The following is a 20,122-nucleotide window of genomic DNA, read 5'->3' as shown; positions in this document are numbered from 1 at the left end:
AAAACCCACAACATTTAATTCTAATTGTGACGGAAATGTGTAAAATACTCAATTAAAAATGCAATGTGCAATATATTTTAAGATTGTAATCCGATTATTATTGTAAATACCTAAATATTTAGTGGGAGGGAGCTCAATAATCACAATACCAAATCCTAGCCCCTTTTCGGCAATCGTACTTTCACGTTTCTAGTGTACTATAGACATATTTAATCCAATATAAAAAAAGACTGGTCTGTTACTAGCATAACTATATTAGCGTAGAAGAATAACCACAGCATTTACGATATGTTTTTAATTATCGACTTATTTATGCGTGTCGCAAAAGGGTAAGCAGCTGATGACGTCATTACTTTTACTGGTCACTGCGCATTAACATTGTAAAAAGTAGTCCACGGGAACGTATTAACGTTTTATGGCCACGGTACGCCCAGTTTGTTTGTATTTGTTTCATTGTTGGATAATTTATTTTCATCGGATTAAGATCTATACGTTACAGATTCAACGTAGGTTCGAAGACTGTATTTTAAAGAGCTGTCATTGCCAAATCACCGCACAGGAATATATGACTTTTCGGTAGTAATTTGGTAACATCATCGTTTTCGGCGAAAGATAGTTATAAATATATGGATCTTAAAAAAATCGCCGGAAATAACATCATTCAGTTCAGTTTGGGAACAAATACTTCGTTAAAGGATTAATTTATCAATGGATGGGGAAAAGGTTCCGAAGTTTTCAACGCCGAATGAAGAAATTGCATTCTGGAGAAGCAAGGCGAGAGAATATCGAACAAGGTAACGACATTTAATTTTTCACACAGTGTATATGTCGCTACGAATATTTCCGTGATGAAAGTAATATTGGTAGTCATGTTAATTCGCTGATATCCCCAAAGTAATCGTGATCAAATTGTGTTAATATGACAGTATGGTAGTGACCGACTCGATTGAAAATAAACGAAGCCTGACCTGTGTACTAAACGAGGTTACATGTAATTATTGTAATGTAAATGACATTGGCGATAGGTTACACCTCCCAGCCGGCAATGGCGGCTATTGTTTATTATTTGCTCGGTGTTGAATAATTATGTCACACGTATTTTGGTAAAATTGTTTCTGACGTAATGTCTACAATTGTCTGTGTCGTCTTGATGTTTACGAGTACAACGGATTGGGATTAAAAAAAATATTTTTAAACTAAATTTTTCTCGTACGTTATTTTTGTACCCAATATTCCTTTAACCATGTCAAAGCTGTTGACAACGTTTGTGCATAAATGTACTACTCTGTGGAAAGTCCAGCACATCACAGACTCTCACTTTAAACATGCCAAAGCAACAGGAAAAAAGTAGTTACAAATTTGACCTGTGATTCAGACATTCTCTAAAAGTTACTAAGCATGCTACCATAATGTATACATCATTTGAAAGCCTAAATATAGGCTAATACGGTAGAGCATATGTCATCTCAATGTTGACTGAAAATTTTATCTGTTCACACTTAATGTAGTTACTTTTGTGACCGAATTCAGATGCGTTTTTATGTTGTTTAGGAAGGTCCTATTATTGTTCAAAATCTGTAAATGAGTAAAACTAAATCAATTGGACCCACTGTTTAGGTGAAGGTCATAAAAGTCAAAATCAACAACAAAAACATTCTAAACCGAAGTCATAAGATTCAGTCATTGAATCTTCAGCAGATTATACCATAGAACTTAGGTCTATGATTGTACCTAGAACATGTATATATTGACACTGCACACTTTACCAAATAGTGCAACTAAAAAACCTGTACTTTTACAACAGCCTTGAAGAAGCCAGAGAGGAGCTTGAGGAATTTCAAATTGGTAGTCGAGAATTAGAATCAGAATTAGATGCTCAGTTACAGCAAGCAGAACATAAAACAAATGAACTTCAAGCTGTTAATCAAAGGTTACAAATGGAATGTGAATCATTAAAGGTAAGTAACTACTTACTTGTAACAATATAGCACAGTTATTATATCTGCATCATTAAAAGAACAGTCAAGTTACAAATATTCAGGGAAAACGTGGAACCTGTGATTTTCTGTCTCTGGCCTTGAGCTTTTTCAAGTTAGTTGGTTGTGATGTTCTTGCATCCAGTGAAATAAAAGAAACAATTAACACTACCACCATATGCAAATTATCAGTTCCATGACAATGTGCACCAGAGATCTTAAAACAATTTCTTCCTGCTGGTGTTAATGTTTTGTTCACAAGTACTATCGTAAAATCTGTATTAGAAGCCGCATCCCTAATAGAAGTCACACCCATTCTTTTTGAATAATTTAGAACCAAAAATTCATCATTTCTCATATGTGTAGATGCTCTAGTAGAACCGCATTCCATCTGTTGTATTGTACCATTTCAATAGAAGCCGCGGCTTCTAATACAGATTTTACAGTAGTACTTATTACCTTTTTCCTGTGAACTCTGGATTTATGTTTTGTTTTCGATTGGTCGTCCTAAAAAAGTATTTTGGTTCCATATTTAATCTGATCATCTATGCTCTATGATCTGAGAAAGTACTTTAAATATTCCAAGTTTCATCCCTACATTTTTGTACTTGCAGTTTGTTTTAATGACAAAAAAATAACACCATTAAATTTTTACTGACACTGTATTTCAGTAGTTGCTAGTATTTTCATTGTACTTCACATTTAGTCTACTGTAATATACTTTATTTTAGTTTGATATTAATTTTTGCTGAAATGATTTTTTGGATATATTGTATAGAATTTTTGTTCACCGAGTTTGATGTAAAATATAGGAAAAAAGGTGTATTCGCTGGATTTTATTTTTACTCAATCATTATTTCAGCGAATTATTTCCAAGCAAAAATTAAGTATTTCATAGTACCCGGTATATATCATGTTTGTATGTTAATTTTTTAGGTATAGGTGATTTTCCCCCTTTATTTTCAAAATACTTATTCTTAATAACTATCAACTGTATTGCTTTTTTATTTAACCTCTCAGATTTGAATATTTTTGTAACTTTTGGTCAAAAATGTTATTTTCCACTTCTTGAAAACTTCTACTTTGATTGATTTTATACTTAATAAATATGTACTTTGAGTGTCGTTACCTTGTTCGAGATTTAAACATTTCATAACAATATCTTGAATTTTAGCAAATATTTTTGTCATTTTTGGTGAATTGAAAAACCTAAATATTCCTATTGCTTTGATACTTGGTATATGTGTTCCTTGGATGGACCTCTATTAGATCATTTTGTGATATAAGGGGAACTCTCTACTAATTCACAGACATTTTCCATAACTGGAGTTGATGAATCAAAACTTGGGTTTTATTAAACTTATCCTTATCAGTGCCAAAAATCTAAACTCAGAAGTTGCAACATTTAAATCAAAAGTGTAAACAAATTTTTTTCCCCACTATGTTTATGTAACTACATGTATATACTTTTTATTGCTAGACTACTCTACTGAAGCAGCAGAGCTATTTCGACCATCAGGTCGCTTGTTTGAAACATGCAAATAAACTGTGTTTTTGGTAACCTGTACTTCTATACTGTTGCACACGCATTATGAAAATTTTATTTATTTTCATTAGTAAACTGCTTCCATACAACAAAATGGAATAACATACACAGCATTATAAAAACTATAATAAACCTATAAACACACTATTTTTATTTGGCCATATAAATGCTTTGATTGTTGAATTCATTTTTTTTCTAGTCAGGGCTTGGCTGAAATGTATGTTGCCTATAGATTTACATAGTCAGTTGTTAAAACGATATTTTCACTAGTCCCAGACTATCGGAATATCTTTAGTATTTAGCCCTGCTATTAGATTGTGTATAGATTTTAAGCTGACAAGGTTTTAAAATCATGACGCATGTTTCTACTGCACATCTTTGCCATCCAGTTTTCAATATTTTGTGCTTTCTGGATCTTCCCATGATGTGCTATAGTAATTAAAGGATAATTAACAAACAAGTTACTCCCATTAGCTTGTTTGTCAGTCACCTTCCAACACATTAAAAAAAGGCTTGTAATATAACTACAATCACTTGCGTGTATACCCGATGAGTGGAACGTTGTTCATGCATTTAGATGTTCTGAAATACCTGTAGTATGGAAGATTTAATGATGTCATTTTACTATTTATTACCTTATTACAGGAAAAGCTTGAATATTCCCAAAAAGATAACCATGCACAGATAACCAGGTTACAAGATAAATTAGCAGAGGCAACAGCTATCAAAGAAGAATATCATAAATACATCAGAGAATTAGAACAAGCAAACGATGACTTAGAAAGGGCAAAAAGGTAGGACTGCCATTGACGTCATTGTAGTGATGATGATCTATTGCGTACCAGCTTTAAATATAGGTTTTAGAACGATTGACAAACTAATCTGATTTGAGGTTGCATATGTTATATGAAAACTATTATGTTGTATGAGAATAATAAGTATGTATGTGTATGCCAGATATTTTCAAAATCTATTTACCAAAAGGTACTAGTATTTTCTAATCTTTGAAAGCAGACCTTGAGGGCATCATTGCTTAGCTCTTTGACATTTAAGCAAACAGTTATCAGAATTGACTTCAATATGTTCTGTTATGTAAACAGAATATAAATTGGTACTACTCAACACTATAGGCTATGTTTGACATAACATAAAAACATCACATCTCCTTTTTGTGATGGCTTTACAATTGCTGTGAGCAGCTCAGTACGGTAAACAATTAGCGAAATTCTGCTGCATGTTTACTTGGTGTTATTTACTTGCTCTACTTACATATGTTCGCAGCTACTGTGAGTTCACATTTATATATAACAGTACTATTTACTGTTATTAATGCTACACAGTTACTTTCATGAGTTTTATGGGCCTATGCCCTACACTGTTTAGCTGGATCATCATGGTGTTCATACATTGAGTGTCAGTTTGAGTCCTGCACGCACAGTACATGTTTATTTTGATTTAACATAATATTTACCTTGTGGTGTTATTTACGTAAGTTTCATCACAGCTTCTGGTCAGAAAGTTCATATCAGTATAAAATATACTGCATAAATTGATGGTGGCGTGATGTCAATGTGTACCTGCTACATGTGAGCATGGTATTTATTTTTCATTGCAATTGATTAGCTTAGACTATTGACTATTTATTCACCACTTTCAACTAGTAAACAAGTTAATATATAAATCGCTGGGTAATAGTTGAATTCTATTTCTCATACAGAGCAACAGTTGTTTCCCTAGAAGATTTTGAAGCAAGGTTAAATCAGGTGAGTTTGTATATATTGTGTATGCCATTATAAAAAGCATTCAAGAGTATGAATTGTCACATGACCACAGTGTATATCATTATCACTGCTGATATGCTAAATGTCACTGTTCATGTTAAATCAATTTATGTGTTTTTGAAAAAGACACAATAAAAACATGTCATGTTTGGTACTGTTTATTTCTAAATCAGCTCTATGAGTGAGAAGTGTCAGTTAGTAATTTATATTTCATTTTCTCTACATTATGTTTGATTATTTTCATAGGCAATTGAAAGAAATGCATTTTTAGAAAATGAGTTAGATGATAAAGAAACATTACAGATTACAATACAAAGGCTTAAAGATGAAGCAAGAGGTAATTTATCTATATACATTATATAAATATTTTCAACATGCGTTTCTATATTAATAATTACTGTCCTACATGGAACTTATTTGTCATATTTCAATGTAAATATTCCTACATTGGGTATTACGTTTCTTGTCACACAGTAATACATCAGTATGGCAAACAACCATGTGTTTTGCTCTAACTGCCATATATATATGACTGCTGGATACTGACTGTAAATTCTCACAGTCAGTGACCCAAAATGCAGGTCAGGATTCCTTATAGCATTTAGTCATCAGCTATTTGAAAGCTGAAACTGGTTGCTGTATAGAACAATTCCATTCATTCACAGCTTGGCCTTGTTTAGATACCTAAGTAAAATGCATGGATTCCAGATGAATGAATATCTAGTCAATTATGTGTATATGTTGATGGAAGTTGTATTAACAAAGAATTATTTTTTTGTTATTTTTTTTATTAAAAGATTTAAGACAAGAAATAGCAGTCCAAGAACAGAAAGATATTCACCATATGCCACCAGAGACTCCAGATAATGAAAGAACTGAAGCAGTACATGCAGCTGCTATTGCTGCACATCAAACATTACCAAACAACAGAAATATAGGAATGCCTACAAATGTAACCCCAATGGGAACACCACCGAGAGGTAACAACTTTGTGTTATGTTAAACTGAATGCCATAATTTAACCTGCTAATATTTTTTGATAACATTTTACATATTTTTATTTTTTCTTAAATTTCTTTACCAAATGGACATAATTTTCCATTGCCTAAATGTCAATTTAATGGACGAATAATTAATTATTTTCATTATATAATAATAATTATAATTTATAATAATTGTCACAAATTCTATAAAGTAGCAATTAAATTTTTTTAGTCCAAGGTTGTTTACCCTTGTCACTTTTCTATTATCCTTGAAACAAAATATAAAAGAAATTACTGAAATAATTTAATTATTGAAAATTTCCTGAAGAATATTTTTTTTTTTTTGCAATTGCAGTGGGATCTCCTCTCGTGAATGGGGCACCAGGGAATACACCATTAACACCATCTGCAAGGATATCCGCTCTCAATATCGTAGGAGACTTACTAAGAAAAGTTGGAGTAAGTATTTATTAAGTCATCTAGATGTACTCATGCTCATGAAAATAATACTGTTATAAGCTGTGAGCTGTAAAATTGTAGACTTTTGGCATTGCCCTTACTGGTATTCAGTAAAGAAAGAACCTCCAAATTAAGGTAGTTAAATACCTTAACCTTACAAATTGTTTACTGATCAATTTCACTGTACTTATTCACAACTTTCACCGTTCTGATCGGAAATATTATCAACTTTTTAGATTAAAATGACATTATACATTATAGATTACATTACAGCCCTTCTCTATTGATTCAGAATCAGAGATATATCCTCAAAACTGAGAAAGAAAACATATGTTACTTTTGTTTTTCATATGTGTCACTCTAAAAATAAGTAAACGGTAACTTTTCAAATAAGTTCCCAGGAAATTAATTTGATTGATTAAGTGTTGATGAACAAAAAAAATGTTTTGCTCAGTTTTTGAGAAAATAAAAATGTGAAAACTAGCCCTCTACCACCTGAAAATGTGTTTTTCCTTCTTCTCAGACTATATGATGAGGCAAAAGCCAAAGCACTTTTCCTAAGTTAAATAAACACAAAGAAATTCTGAAATAAATCTATTTTCTCCACAGTTATCATACTCAAAACATATAATATTCTTAAAAATTCAGTATATTAATTATATTTGTGATAAATGTCAGTAAATATTTGTACTAATTATGTATTATTTTCTACAGGCGTTGGAATCCAAACTTGCTTCCTGCAGAAATTTTGTGAAAGAACAGCCTAGAAAACAGTCAAGTCCAACAGAATCACCTAGGTAGGGGAAACAATCATATCACTAACAGTCTGCGGTTTGTACACGAAAAGCAGTTAAATAATCTGATTTTTTAATATTTGTTTCATCTTTTTTATTTGTGCTTAAAAATATTATGTGTACTGTAAAATATATTATTTTAGTTGGAATTTTTGAGTGTATGGAATTTATTTTCAATGTGTAAAATATAGAAAAACAGGTATATTCGCTGGATTTTATTTTCATTAAATTATCCCTTCAGCGAAAATAAAGTATTTTACTGTAATGTGACAGTTAATTCAAATTAAATTGAAATTGTGTGAAATAGTTATTTTTTTGTTTTATTTTATAGGCCCAAAAGAGTGAACAGAACTGGAGCTGCATTGACTGCAGCAGGAAATGCACCTGGACTTGTTAAAATTACTGTCTGAAAATTACAATGCCTTTTTCTCAGTTTCAAATTGCAATTAATAATTTTTCTTTTTATATAAAATGACTGTTTCATTAAATGTAATATTATGGATATTTTGCATGCAATTTACAAACATACCCACAGTAAGTAAAAACTCTTTTGAAAACAAGATCTTTTTCTTGTGATATTTATTTTTAAAAAATATTGAAACTAAAAAAATTAGTTGAATTTACAGTCACTGCCATGGTGTATATTCATCAGTGTATTATGACGTTTTACTCTACTGCAGTCACACACATATCACATTTATAACTCCCCTTGTTTTCATCTTGCCCCTTCCATAGATAAAGGGAATGGTATATGAGGGGGGAAATTTCTGATGTAAACTTTCTTTTGTGGTTGGAATAACCGAAACAGTTTTTATCAAATCTTCTTCAAACTTGGATATCTTATCGACAAGTTTGGGATCTCTGCCAAGTTTGAGTTCTATCTTTCTTCTAAATTTGTCAAAATATTGGTAAAAACATTACTTAAAATTGTCTTCTGCTTGTGGTTATAATAACTCAAATTATTTGTATCTGTATCTTCAAACTTAGTACATTTAATTAATACATTTCTCAATTCGTTATTTAATAGCGAGATACTCAATGGGCAAGGTTGTGTTTATTTCACCTCTTCCCTCTAATATTTGGTGTGGTTTGATATTTGATTTCAATCGGAATGCTTCTGTTCTCCACCTTTCACCAGTTTACCAACAAAAAATGCAGGGTACATGGTATTATGGCCACTTGCAGGTATCAAACCTGTACAAATAGTAAAATTTGTTTTTAAAAGTGTTACATAATTTTTCATCTGGACACGAGTCATCAATATTTATTCCAAAAAAATGCATAATTTAGGAATAATTGTATCCATAAGAAATAAACATTACTGTAAAAACTTTATTTATTACTGGTATTCACTATTTTGAACATTTTTACAGTTTTAAATTCACAAATTTTTTCACTTAATGAGTTTTTTTGTAAGTTTGGATTTAATTTTATGAGTAAAAATAACAAAATTTTAAAACCCAGTGAATAATTAATGTGTTTACAGTACTATAGTGACAATTTTGAGATGTGCTTACTATAGGAGCTAATAATGAATTGCTCAAAAACTGCCCTTTTCATGGATGTTTGCCCCATTTTTTGCACAAAGAAGTTCAGTGACATCCAGGATGTACATACTGAGTAAACTGAAACTACATTATAAATATAAATGTCTTGGCAATCCGACTACCATATTTGCTCTATTAGAAGTGCATACATTTATTTAAATGACCTGGTCCAATGGTTTACAGAAATGAATCTTTGTGAGCAAGGTGTACTTAAACCCCACAAAATCTAACATTTTGTCCTTACCAATGCCCATTGTGGATAAGTGCTTCTAATAGGGCAAATGCATTTATTTTAATGATAGTTGAAATAAAAACTGTTGCACAAAGTACACTTTATGACTGTTGAACAAATTCAAAATTACCTGACTAATGAGGTTGAAATTATAAATGTCTACAATATAGGATTCATTGGAACTGTACAGTGAAAGTTTACACTAAGTACAACGTTTTCTGAAATGAAGTAGTGTTTATAGGGAATGAAATCTCAAAATAAATGACGCGTCTTTTATCTTATACACTATCTAATGTCAAAGTGATCTTTGAAAACAAAAATGCTTTCTTTCAAAAATCACAACTGGCGCTGGTTACCATGATTTTGACATGTCAATTTATCCTTATTTTTTAAATAAAATTTGCAAGTACAGTTTTGACATGTAGTCTTTTATTTATTATGTGTAATTTGTGTCATAATTGTATCTAGCATTGTCATTGTGTATCTTTGCATCTGTGTGCACAAATTCATTGAGACTTGATACGTGATTGCTGTATGTGTAAATTAATATCTGATATAGCCTACAGGTAATAATTTCTGATTAATCTCCATATAATCAGATAATTTGCATACTAATTATCTGTTTTCAGATACTATACCTATACTCCTTGTTGTTTCATGATTGATAATTGTTTGGAATATGTATTATAATTAGCCAATTTTACACATTTCCATTAATATTTCAAGAAGCACTGAGCAGATACTTTGCAATACTCTACAAAACTGTTTAGTTATTGGAATTTGTGCATATTAATTGACTAACTTGCAAATGTTATTCAATATTTCAAAATAGTTTGAAGGTGACTGGATGAAATTGTATTCTGGCTAATTTTGTTATCCTGAATTGTTTAAAAAATTTGGGTTTTAAAAAAAGTGTTGTTCAGGGGTTTATTTTAATAATATTTGGCTTTTTTTTTTAAATATGTTTCTCAACTACTGTAGAATACTTATTTTCGCTTGGAATTTATTTTAGCTATTTTCGCTGAAGGGATGATTCCGTGAAAATAAAATCCAGCGAATATACTTTTTTTCCTATATTTCACATTCAACTCATCAAAAATCAGTGAAAATAAATTCCATAAAAAGCCTTTTCAGCGAAAATAAAGTTTTCCACAGTAATCAGAATGCTTTATTGCAGAACTTTATATTAATTAAATGTCTTGGTTCTGAGTCTGACTTGTTTCCTGTGTCTGTGCTCATAAATTGCCATAGGAATTTTATATAGATCATTTTACATCATATATGAAACACTGACCAAGTTTTGCTGTGCTATTGGAAGAAACCACAATAGCTGAGTTCAAACACTGAGCTCATACAACAGGTGACACACTTGCTGCCCATTTATCTATTTGAACATAATATTAATATTGGTCATTGACTTTTGAGCTGTATGATATTTCAAGGTCACAGTAGGTCATGAATATTCATAAGTTGAACATTATACTTCTCTTGCATATTTGGTTCATTGTCCGCAATTCCAGTATAGAAATTTTATGAAAACAAGGTCTGTAAGGTATCGGCATTCGCACATTATTACGTTCTAGGAATGTTATCGCATATTCTATTTAAAAATAGGGGTATGTTCCCCTTTCCCAGCAGAATTGTTGACAGAACTTAAAAAATGCCTTAAAAGCTATGAGAATTTTCTCCAAAACAAATATTTATTGATAGTTTCTTTGCGGTGGTGGGTTTTAAGTTTAACCCTTGTACCAGGACCTCATTCATTCAAATGATAATGATTTGTGTCAAAAATTATTAGTCAGCTTTTATCTTAAGGATTGGTGCGACCTCTATCTCTTAGATATTAGATATCTTAAATTATTAGTCAGCTTTTATCTTAAGGATTGGTGCGACCTCTATCTATCAGAGTACAGAATTTGGAAATTAGACTGAGAAACTAAATCGCACAACAGTCTGACAATGGTCGGTCATGGAAGTGATATAAAAGAAAAATCAATAGTTGGTCACCAGAGGGCGTACTTCTAGATTTGACTGCAGTGTGTGACCACTTAATTTTTCTGCTGTAAAATTAAATACTAAGTATTATTGATCACTCCCAAGTATATCAAGTTTGATTAAAGTCTTACTATTGAAATAAATTAATTTAAGTATTCATTATCAAATCATTCATATGGGATACTATAGCATGCAGTTTGTATCAGCTCTATCGAAATAATTTCGTCTGTGGCAGGCTCCTAATTGTATTATTATAACATATAGAAATAATAATTCCAACCATTTTTAGCTCCGCTGTCATCGAAGATGACCGAGCGGTGCACATGTGTTAACTGCGCCTGTCTTCTGTCCGTCATACGTCTTCTATTTATAGCACAGCTACCTGGTTCTCTGTAAGATTTGTTCATTTCATGACATCACATCTGAATCTCTATTTTTAAAGAATATCTTTTTTTCAACAACTGCTTGTCAAATTGCATTTAAATATAAGCATTAATGTTCTTGACATAAACTAGACTCTAACTTACTAATTTCGTGAGACTATATAAAGTGTCTATTTTTAGTGAATAATTTTGGAGTTTTGCTCATTTTTGCGACCTTTTCCCCAAAACAGACTGTCAGATTGCTTTTTGATTCGTACTTCATTTGGTGAAGATATCTCTATTTTTTCCCACTTTCCCATACATTATATATGGGTTATGTATAATACATGGACTGTAATAGACAAGTGTATTGTTGGGTTCTGAACTACCAGGGCCAATGTTTTTGAAAAAAATGAATTTCAGGTGAAGGTCATTTCAATTTTCATATGTTTGCTAGTATTAGACAACTATGTTCCCCCTCCCGATCTTCACAATCCGATCTTCTTTACAAGGTCACATATTGCACGTCAGAAAGACCCCCTCCCGCACCAATCATTAATGTCACACCAAGCACAGTCCCTCTATGATAGAGGGACTGTACACCAAGGGTATTTCAAGGTAGCGACCTTATGGCCGAAAGAGCTCTGCTGTAATTGTTAACTGTGAGTTGAAAACGTAGAGAGGAATGATGTACCATCTGGAGGCCGGTATTTATAGAAACATGTACTACGTTGACTGTGAGAAGGCTTTTGACAGAATTTGCCGTAATGCAATGTTTTATAAACTATGTGAAAAATATTAAATTGAAAATCATTATAAGCAATACTAATACTAAAATTATCGCATTTAGGGGTTTGGGGTTTTAATGATAGACCTGGCATTAACAAAGTTCATTCGCCGTCTTTTGTAAATATATATAACTTGTATTATTGCAGTATTGGAGGAACTAGGAAGACTTTTATTGAGAATCCTTGGACTATCTCGTATTGTTAAATATAAGTTGAAACAATTGAGAAGTGTGTCTCTGCCCCGTATATCGTTGCTGCCTGTTTGTTCTTAGACTAGTTAGTCTGAGGTTTGTTATACTACCCTCGACAGCATCTCTTATACAATACACAGAGACAAGAACTGAAAATCCAGTTTTTCGCAACCACCACTGCTCTAACTATGATCGATTATAGACTTTGCAGGTCTCAATCATCAGCATTTCGCCACCGTGACACGTATTCCATGCCAAGTACGAATCGTTATCAATCCATTGCCATCATGTTATGCAAGTTTGTATTTACAATGCAAGATTATTTTAAGAAAAGTTACCCCCTCGGCAGCGTGTTCTGTAATAAAGAAGACTACATCCAAATTGACACGAAATAAATAGAGGAAAAAATGCGCAAGACGTGGAAAATCACAAAGTGGGTATTAGTTGGAGAAAATACTTAATTATTGGATATTTTGCATATTCTGAGACTCTATACATTATCAATGAGTAATGACATGTGTCTAAATACTGTGAAATAATTTATTTTCACTGGAATTAATTTTCGCTGAAAAGACTTTTTGGTATTTTGTATGGAATTTATTGTCACTAATTGTTGGTGAGTTGAATGTAAAATATAGGAAAAAAAGGTATATTCGCTGGATTTTATTTTCACTGAATCACTCCTTCAGCGAAAGAAGCGAAAATTAATTCCAAGCGAAAATAAAATATGAGCTTTCTCGATATGTTTTTTTTTTCTTCTGCTGAATACCATTTAATTGTGGCTTATGAAAATTTTCACGAGTTTAGGATTCTATGGCATTGATTTATGAAGACGAAATTTCGCGAAATTCGCTGACAATCCATGCCGTCGGTTGGACCTGAGGTTGGACGTGAGATTTTCACTGCGACAAAATTTCGCGATTCTCACTATTCGCGATTGTCTATTTTATACTAGCGGTTTACAGTATTTATATATTTGTAGCTACTTACTTATGAAAATATCTGCTTACAACTGGTTTTTAATCCGTGTCGAAAACGGACATTCTGTGCACGTTTTCGACATGGCTTATCAGCCACCTCAAGTGTCAAATCCAAGAATTAAACAGCCAATGTCAATAGAGTAGCCTAGGTGTTAAAAATGGATTAGGTATGCATGCATACATGCTTTTTGGTAATATAGTCTTCTTTTTTGAACTCAGAAGCTCCCAAAACCTAATATTATATATGAGAACGAAAAAAATCCATCGAGATTTCACGTTTTCCCCGTAAAGGGGACGATGGCTGTTCCCTCTCTGGACTCCCTCCCCGCGTATACTAGTACTACCAACCCGGGACTACCAACTCCTACCATGTCCTCCGAGGCTCATTTGGTGACGCATGTCAAGCTATAAACGGGCATCAGTACTCATTTCGCCCAATTTACCGCTTTTATCGCATATTGCTTAATTTCCGACCGGAAAACGACCATATTTTTATCTCTTTCTTGTCCAAATACTGATCACTGGCACATGAGTTGTCGAAATGGTTGGTTTAATGCTAAAGTTTGAAAATTCAACGAGTATTAACCATTATTTAATTCCGAACGACACTTCCAATCCACCACACCAGCATCGTTCGCGAACGCAACTTGAACTATGACCTCTTGTTACGTGAATGTTCCACAACAGGCTGATAGAGTGGGACTGTGTTCCGTTTGAATCCAGGGCTACTACCTCGTTTCAACACGGTTCTTTTATAGTAACCGTGGTTTCAACAATATGATTACCGAGACAATTGCGTGATACAGGCAATGCTAACTCCTTAGGACAGAGAGCAGAGAAACAAGTAAAATATTGATGTGTTTTAGACGATTTATTTAAATGCGAGGGAGCAGACGGGTGATATTTCTGGGTTCGCGCGGTCGAAAAATAAAGCGGAAATATTCAACAAGCGGTTGCAAAAGCGAGTGAAAACAAAATTATCGAAAAGCAGAAGCGAGCAGGACGTTGGTTGACATTAGTGCTGTACGTTCAGGTCCTTTGTAAAAATACGACCAGCCAAAATCTATCATTCTGAAGCACGCCAACTTGAAAGACAGAAAAAATGCAGTTTTGAATACATTTATACTACGTATAACAATAAAACATTCATAGACACACAAGCTGAAGCCTTAACTACTAGTAATCAAATTCAATCAGAATATTGTATTGGAAAATCATTTTCATGGTTTACCATATTCAAACTAACTTGGAGATGGAAGCCAGGAACATTTTTACAGAAACTTCAGTTTCATTTCAAATAAAGAATATTATAAACACTATAAACATTGGAGTTTCTGAAAATCTAGGAAATATGTAAAAATAGCAATTCATAAACAAATCTGAAACCTACGCAATACAAATAAACTAAGGATTAAAACATTTCGTTGTTAAGTACATTATATGAAAAACAAAAACAAAATAAAAGAAGCGAACAACACACATTTTATAATACTATTTTAACAATCTAACAGATGCTCGCGAATATATAGTACTCGTAACCCGACTGAAAACAAACACTAAATCTGTTTTGCCAGTTCCTAACAAAATAGTGACGATTGAAAAAAAAAAAAAACACCAGCACTGCCATGTCATTACACCTTTGGAGTAATGCCGAGACCAGGATTCGAACCTGGGTTATTGCGGCCACAACGCAATGTCCTAACCACTAGACGATCACGGCGAGCTAAATCGCTGGCTATCTCAATTTCAATGGATTCTGCTATATATCCTTCTCAAAGTATACTTTCGGTTTCGGTGCGAAATAAATCACATGAAAAAATAACATATTATACTGGACTACAAAACGGACAGAATAAGGTGAAGTCACACTTCTATCTGGTCGACATATTCTTAAAATAAGCCGATTTGCCATCATTGAGTTAAATTATTACCATGCATGTTTCTTTTTCAAGGCACGGAGAAAATGTGTTCAATGATATTTTCTTTGTGGGTACCTTTCTCACGTGAGACGATGAGGGCGCCTATTCATGACAGCTACACTGCAACAGTGGCAACAGCCGTCGCAACAGCCTATCCCAGGGGGCGAAATTACGTCACAAGATGTTCCAACCTGTCTAAGAAATGAAAATAGCTAAACTCGAGAAAACAGTACAAACTCAACTTCGAAGTAATCCTGAATTTTATATATGTTGCACACGCAGGTTAAATCTTGCTACACTGTTCAGTGGAGTCTCAAATACCCCAAAGAACAGTTTTCTGAAAGTTTTCGGCCTTTGTTTTCATCGCAATGGTTGCCAGGCGGTGAAAATGCTCGGATGTCCGCCCCTAAGAATTGACTACAAACCACATAATCACTTTTCTGTACATTTTCAAAACCAAAATTACATTATCGTGAGCATTATTTTAGTTTTATTCATTTATTTTACACCTATGACAAAAAAAGTAACAAGAACATGCAAAATCAAAACTAGAAACAAGATCAAATCTGAGTAGTGTATGAGGTTTCCGAGTCAAGAAAGAAATAACTTTTTATCGAACCTTGAAATAATATATTATTCACATCATTTTATCAAGTTTTGTGACAAATGTTTTTTAGTTAGTTTACCTAACATCATAGACCACAACGCCTAACCGCTAGACGATCACTATAAACTGGATTGCGCAATGATTCTTAGATTCCAATACGAAGACTACTCTTGCGAGCCCATTATGATTTGTTTATTCGGGACACTTTGGTACGATGTTTAGTGACACGGTCAAAATTTGCAAATTTTTTTTACTTCAAATAAATAGTTTTTTTAATTTAATATAATTTCAAAATATTATTAAAAGCAGACTTATCAGTGGATTAGTCACAGAAAAATATCAATGTTTAAAACAGCGGATACACGTAGTTATATTTATTTTATTGAGAACACACAACATCCTTCGGAAAAAAGAAGGGTTTCAGTTGTTACATTGTAAAACTAACAAAATTCTCACAATAAATTGATTAATTCTAATAAGCTAACAACTATTATTACTATTTCAAGATATCAACAATAACAAAAATACTACAAAATTACAACTATAAAATGGTCTAGAACTAGAATAATAACAAAAACAAAAGCAAACACAAAAACAAAAGAAAGACACGAATATGTACATATAAAGAGAGATGATCATAATAGTGTTGTTGCGTTAAATTTAGGGGTGGTGTTGCTATAATTTAATATATTGTGCCAAAGGGATAGACATTTTGATATTGTTTGATAACATAAAGAATTTGTTTTCATTTTCATTTTTCATCCATAAAAAGTGAAGTGGGAGTAAGCCTTATTATTTTTTACCCATGTGGAGGCCAATAGATCGCCTAAAGCAGATAGATAAATGACCATAATCGTTCGCATGACATCGGTTCTAAATATTACTAGTAGCTAAACGTAATTACTAGTACTCAGACAAATAACTAATACAGGAATATTAATTAAGGTAGCGAGATAGTTTTTTGGCATGGAAAATGTAAACATCTATAATCGGAGTAAATTTTACAAGAACCTATACAATCTATATATGTTTGGAAAGCCCTTGACTTGTACTTTTCTATTATTAATATTTTGTGAACACTGTGTTTGTTTTAGCGTCACGTGATTCTGAAAATCGGCGCGGCTGATAATTAACTAACGTGAATACATTTTTAAATGTCAGCTCTACGGTCATGCATGCGGCCAAAAACTTTACACTGTTTTGAAGCAAAGGTCATGAAGTTTAAATCCGTATTTCTATTTTTTAAATTAAGTTTTTTTTCCTCTCCAAAAATGGAAAATTTCAAGCACGTTTTTTGGTGTTGAAGTTAGTGTATACCGGTGGTTTGCGCGAGGTTTGTGAAAATACGCGATAGAATTTCGCAAAAATGTAAATACGGATACGAAGCCAACATATTCGAGAGTACGGAAAGCCAAACGGCGACATCGTAGCGCTACTCACTGAAACGCCGTTTAAAATTAGGTCAACGGCAATTGCCAGAAATCGAACACCGAGAAATCGACACTTTTATGATTTTAAACTTCAATCAAGGTTAACTCCCGTTTTAGCAGCAACAATTATATAGGTTGGCAGTAAATAAATTACCTTGAAGGTTGTTTTCAGAAAAAATCATGATTCGACATTTATGTCTGTGAAAAAACTGTATTTTTACCGTTTTATTTCACGCTATGGAGTTTTGACACGGTCTGTGCTGATAACGAACGGTGACGTCATTCATTACAGCTGGGATTATGCAAAGTGGGCGGTTCTGTTTGCAGGTAGCAAACAACACAAATACTACACTGGGCAGTTGAAGTGTTTGTCAACATAGCGTATTTATGTTTGGGCCGTTTTATTTGCAAACTTATTTTCTTGAGTATTCCACAAGTTTCAAAGTCTTTTAGAGACACAAGAACACTTTCCGACAATAATTATCAGACTCCCGCGAGCAAACTTGCGCAAATTACGGTAGAATAAGAAAATGGAATGACGGCTGTGGGGTAAGTTTTTTTATGTGTGGAATTGGAAGAAATGCAAAGTAAATTTTCAACACGAAAATATTGTAAATCATCATCCGACGAGACCGTTTTTGTTGGACTTGTTATTTTGGGGATGGACCTTTTGTAGTGTTCGTGCAAGTTTAGTTTTCATTTTACCTGAATAAGCCTAAAGCGATTTTCAGACAAATTCGAAGGAAACGCTGCCCCTCCTTACCAAAGTGTTCGTCTTACAGCACATTTACATGCACTCTTTTTGCAGGTACGTCGGACTTTGGTTTGATTTTATTTTAAGATAGTAACAACCACCATCAGCTAAATTCAAGTCCATTTTGTTCGCAAATAATTGTGCTGCATCAAGTTTTAAACTTGCCACTTTATCGTGAAGATTCTGGCGATCTCGGCAAAGGAAGCTACCGTAGTGTGGCTCCCCAACAGCAAGTATATTGCGGATAACTCTTTTTTTCTCATGATGATAACAGTGATCAATCACTGTCAACAGACTGTAATATTTGTTTCAATTGACGACTCTTTCAACGTAATTCGACCAATGAAAATGCAGTGTTCTAAAATATTGACAGACACTAAACAACCCCACGTGGTTTCTTGTTATGGCTATGACGGGGCTTCAAAGTGTCTTTTTGTCGTCTTTTTGATGCTTTAACCGGACTTTTCTGGTCTGTTTATAATTCACACTTACGCATTGAATACGTCGTACTATCTTGGGAAACATCCTTTACCATTGTGAGTACCGCCGTTGAGGAAACGAAAACTGCTGTGAATGACGGTGGAGTCAATGAAAGTAAATTACTGAACAGCAAACTTCAAGAGGTGTTAGCTGGGGAAGCTAACTGTGGAGAAGAAGATGGCGAATTTGACTTTTTAGACGAAGACAGTTTGAAGGTGAAGATATCACAGATGCCCTTCAAGTATTTGTGAATGACGCTGACGAATCCGACGTTGGGGGCTTTTAGTTTTACAGCCAAAACAAAGTCAGCTTGGACTTTCAGTTGCGAGACGTGACCCAAAAAAAAACGCAGCGAGTGATACATTTCGAAGACAAAAATACAAAACAATCGCAATCAAAGACGCCGACCACGCGCGTTAGAAATAAATAGAACACGCTGTTTCACTGGCTTCTTTCACTCACGCAATATAATTATGCTATTTCCAAACGCTTATATTAATCACTGTAAAAGTGGATATATTCAAACCAGCCATCAAATTAAAAATTCGGATCTCGTTGAATGTCAATCAACACGGAACTCGGTAAGGGTCAAGGCCCCCTGATCTGATCCTAAAAAGCATATAATGTATCAAACAGAAATAAAAAAAAATAAAAAATCTCCAACTGTGACATTGTACTTTTATTTTGACAACAGATTTATTAAAATAACATTTAGAACATAAATTTGTCTTTTCAAAATATTTTTAAAAAAATCTTAAAAAATACCAAACTGGCGTTAAACGGCCCGGGCGAATTTATGGCAAAATCCGGTAACATGTGATACACTCATGTACTATTTTGTTTATACAAAATTTGTTGTGTTTCGAAAATGTTTTTTGTTTTTGTTTTTGCTGTACAGCTTCCTCCTCTTGAAACGAAGCAGTGCACACATCTTATCAGCTGTGTGTAAACTACAAACAGATATCTTATCAGTTGTTTGTAAATAGCTTAGCCCCAGTTCAGTTATGTTTGTTACCATGAATATTAATGAGAAGCACTCATGGGGTGTACACTGGATAAACAAAAAACTTGGGTATTTGTTTGCACACAAGGAAAAAACCAGTTTACTTGTACAAGATATTATTTTTTCAATAAAATAAATACACTAATGTATGTGGCATGCCTTATGGAGCTATGCTTGTGATTTTCAAAAAAAAATGTGAAAAGTGCCCAAAAAACTATTCCGCTACCTTAATACGCACTGGCAGGAGGCAATTAAATGATCTACACCATTTAGCTTCATCGTCATACATTTTTTT

General features: G+C 33.2%; 1 protein-coding gene and 1 non-coding gene across 2 annotated transcripts; one reads left to right on the top strand and one right to left on the bottom strand.

Annotated features, from left to right (window-relative positions):
• Nucleotides 1-486: 486 nt before the first annotated feature.
• On the top strand, nt 487-9,736 carry LOC100368839 (nuclear distribution protein nudE-like 1). Its single transcript, XM_002736447.4, has 9 exons — nt 487-794; nt 1,805-1,958; nt 4,168-4,316; nt 5,240-5,285; nt 5,550-5,640; nt 6,101-6,283; nt 6,642-6,745; nt 7,460-7,542; nt 7,871-9,736. Exons 1-9 carry the CDS (start codon nt 709-711, stop codon nt 7,947-7,949), a joined length of 975 nt encoding a protein of 324 aa, XP_002736493.1. The 5' UTR covers nt 487-708; the 3' UTR covers nt 7,950-9,736.
• A 5,546-nt stretch (nt 9,737-15,282) lies between these two features.
• Nucleotides 15,283-15,354, bottom strand: TRNAH-GUG (transfer RNA histidin (anticodon GUG)). The gene has a single exon. It is a non-coding gene; the product is annotated as a tRNA-His (tRNA).
• Between the last annotated feature and the right edge of the window lie 4,768 nt (nt 15,355-20,122).

Source organism: Saccoglossus kowalevskii, chromosome 8 (genome assembly GCF_978046115.1).
Source record: "Saccoglossus kowalevskii chromosome 8, keSacKowa6.1, whole genome shotgun sequence".
NCBI lineage: Eukaryota > Metazoa > Hemichordata > Enteropneusta > Harrimaniidae > Saccoglossus > Saccoglossus kowalevskii.
This window is presented reverse-complemented; position numbering and strand designations above follow the sequence as displayed.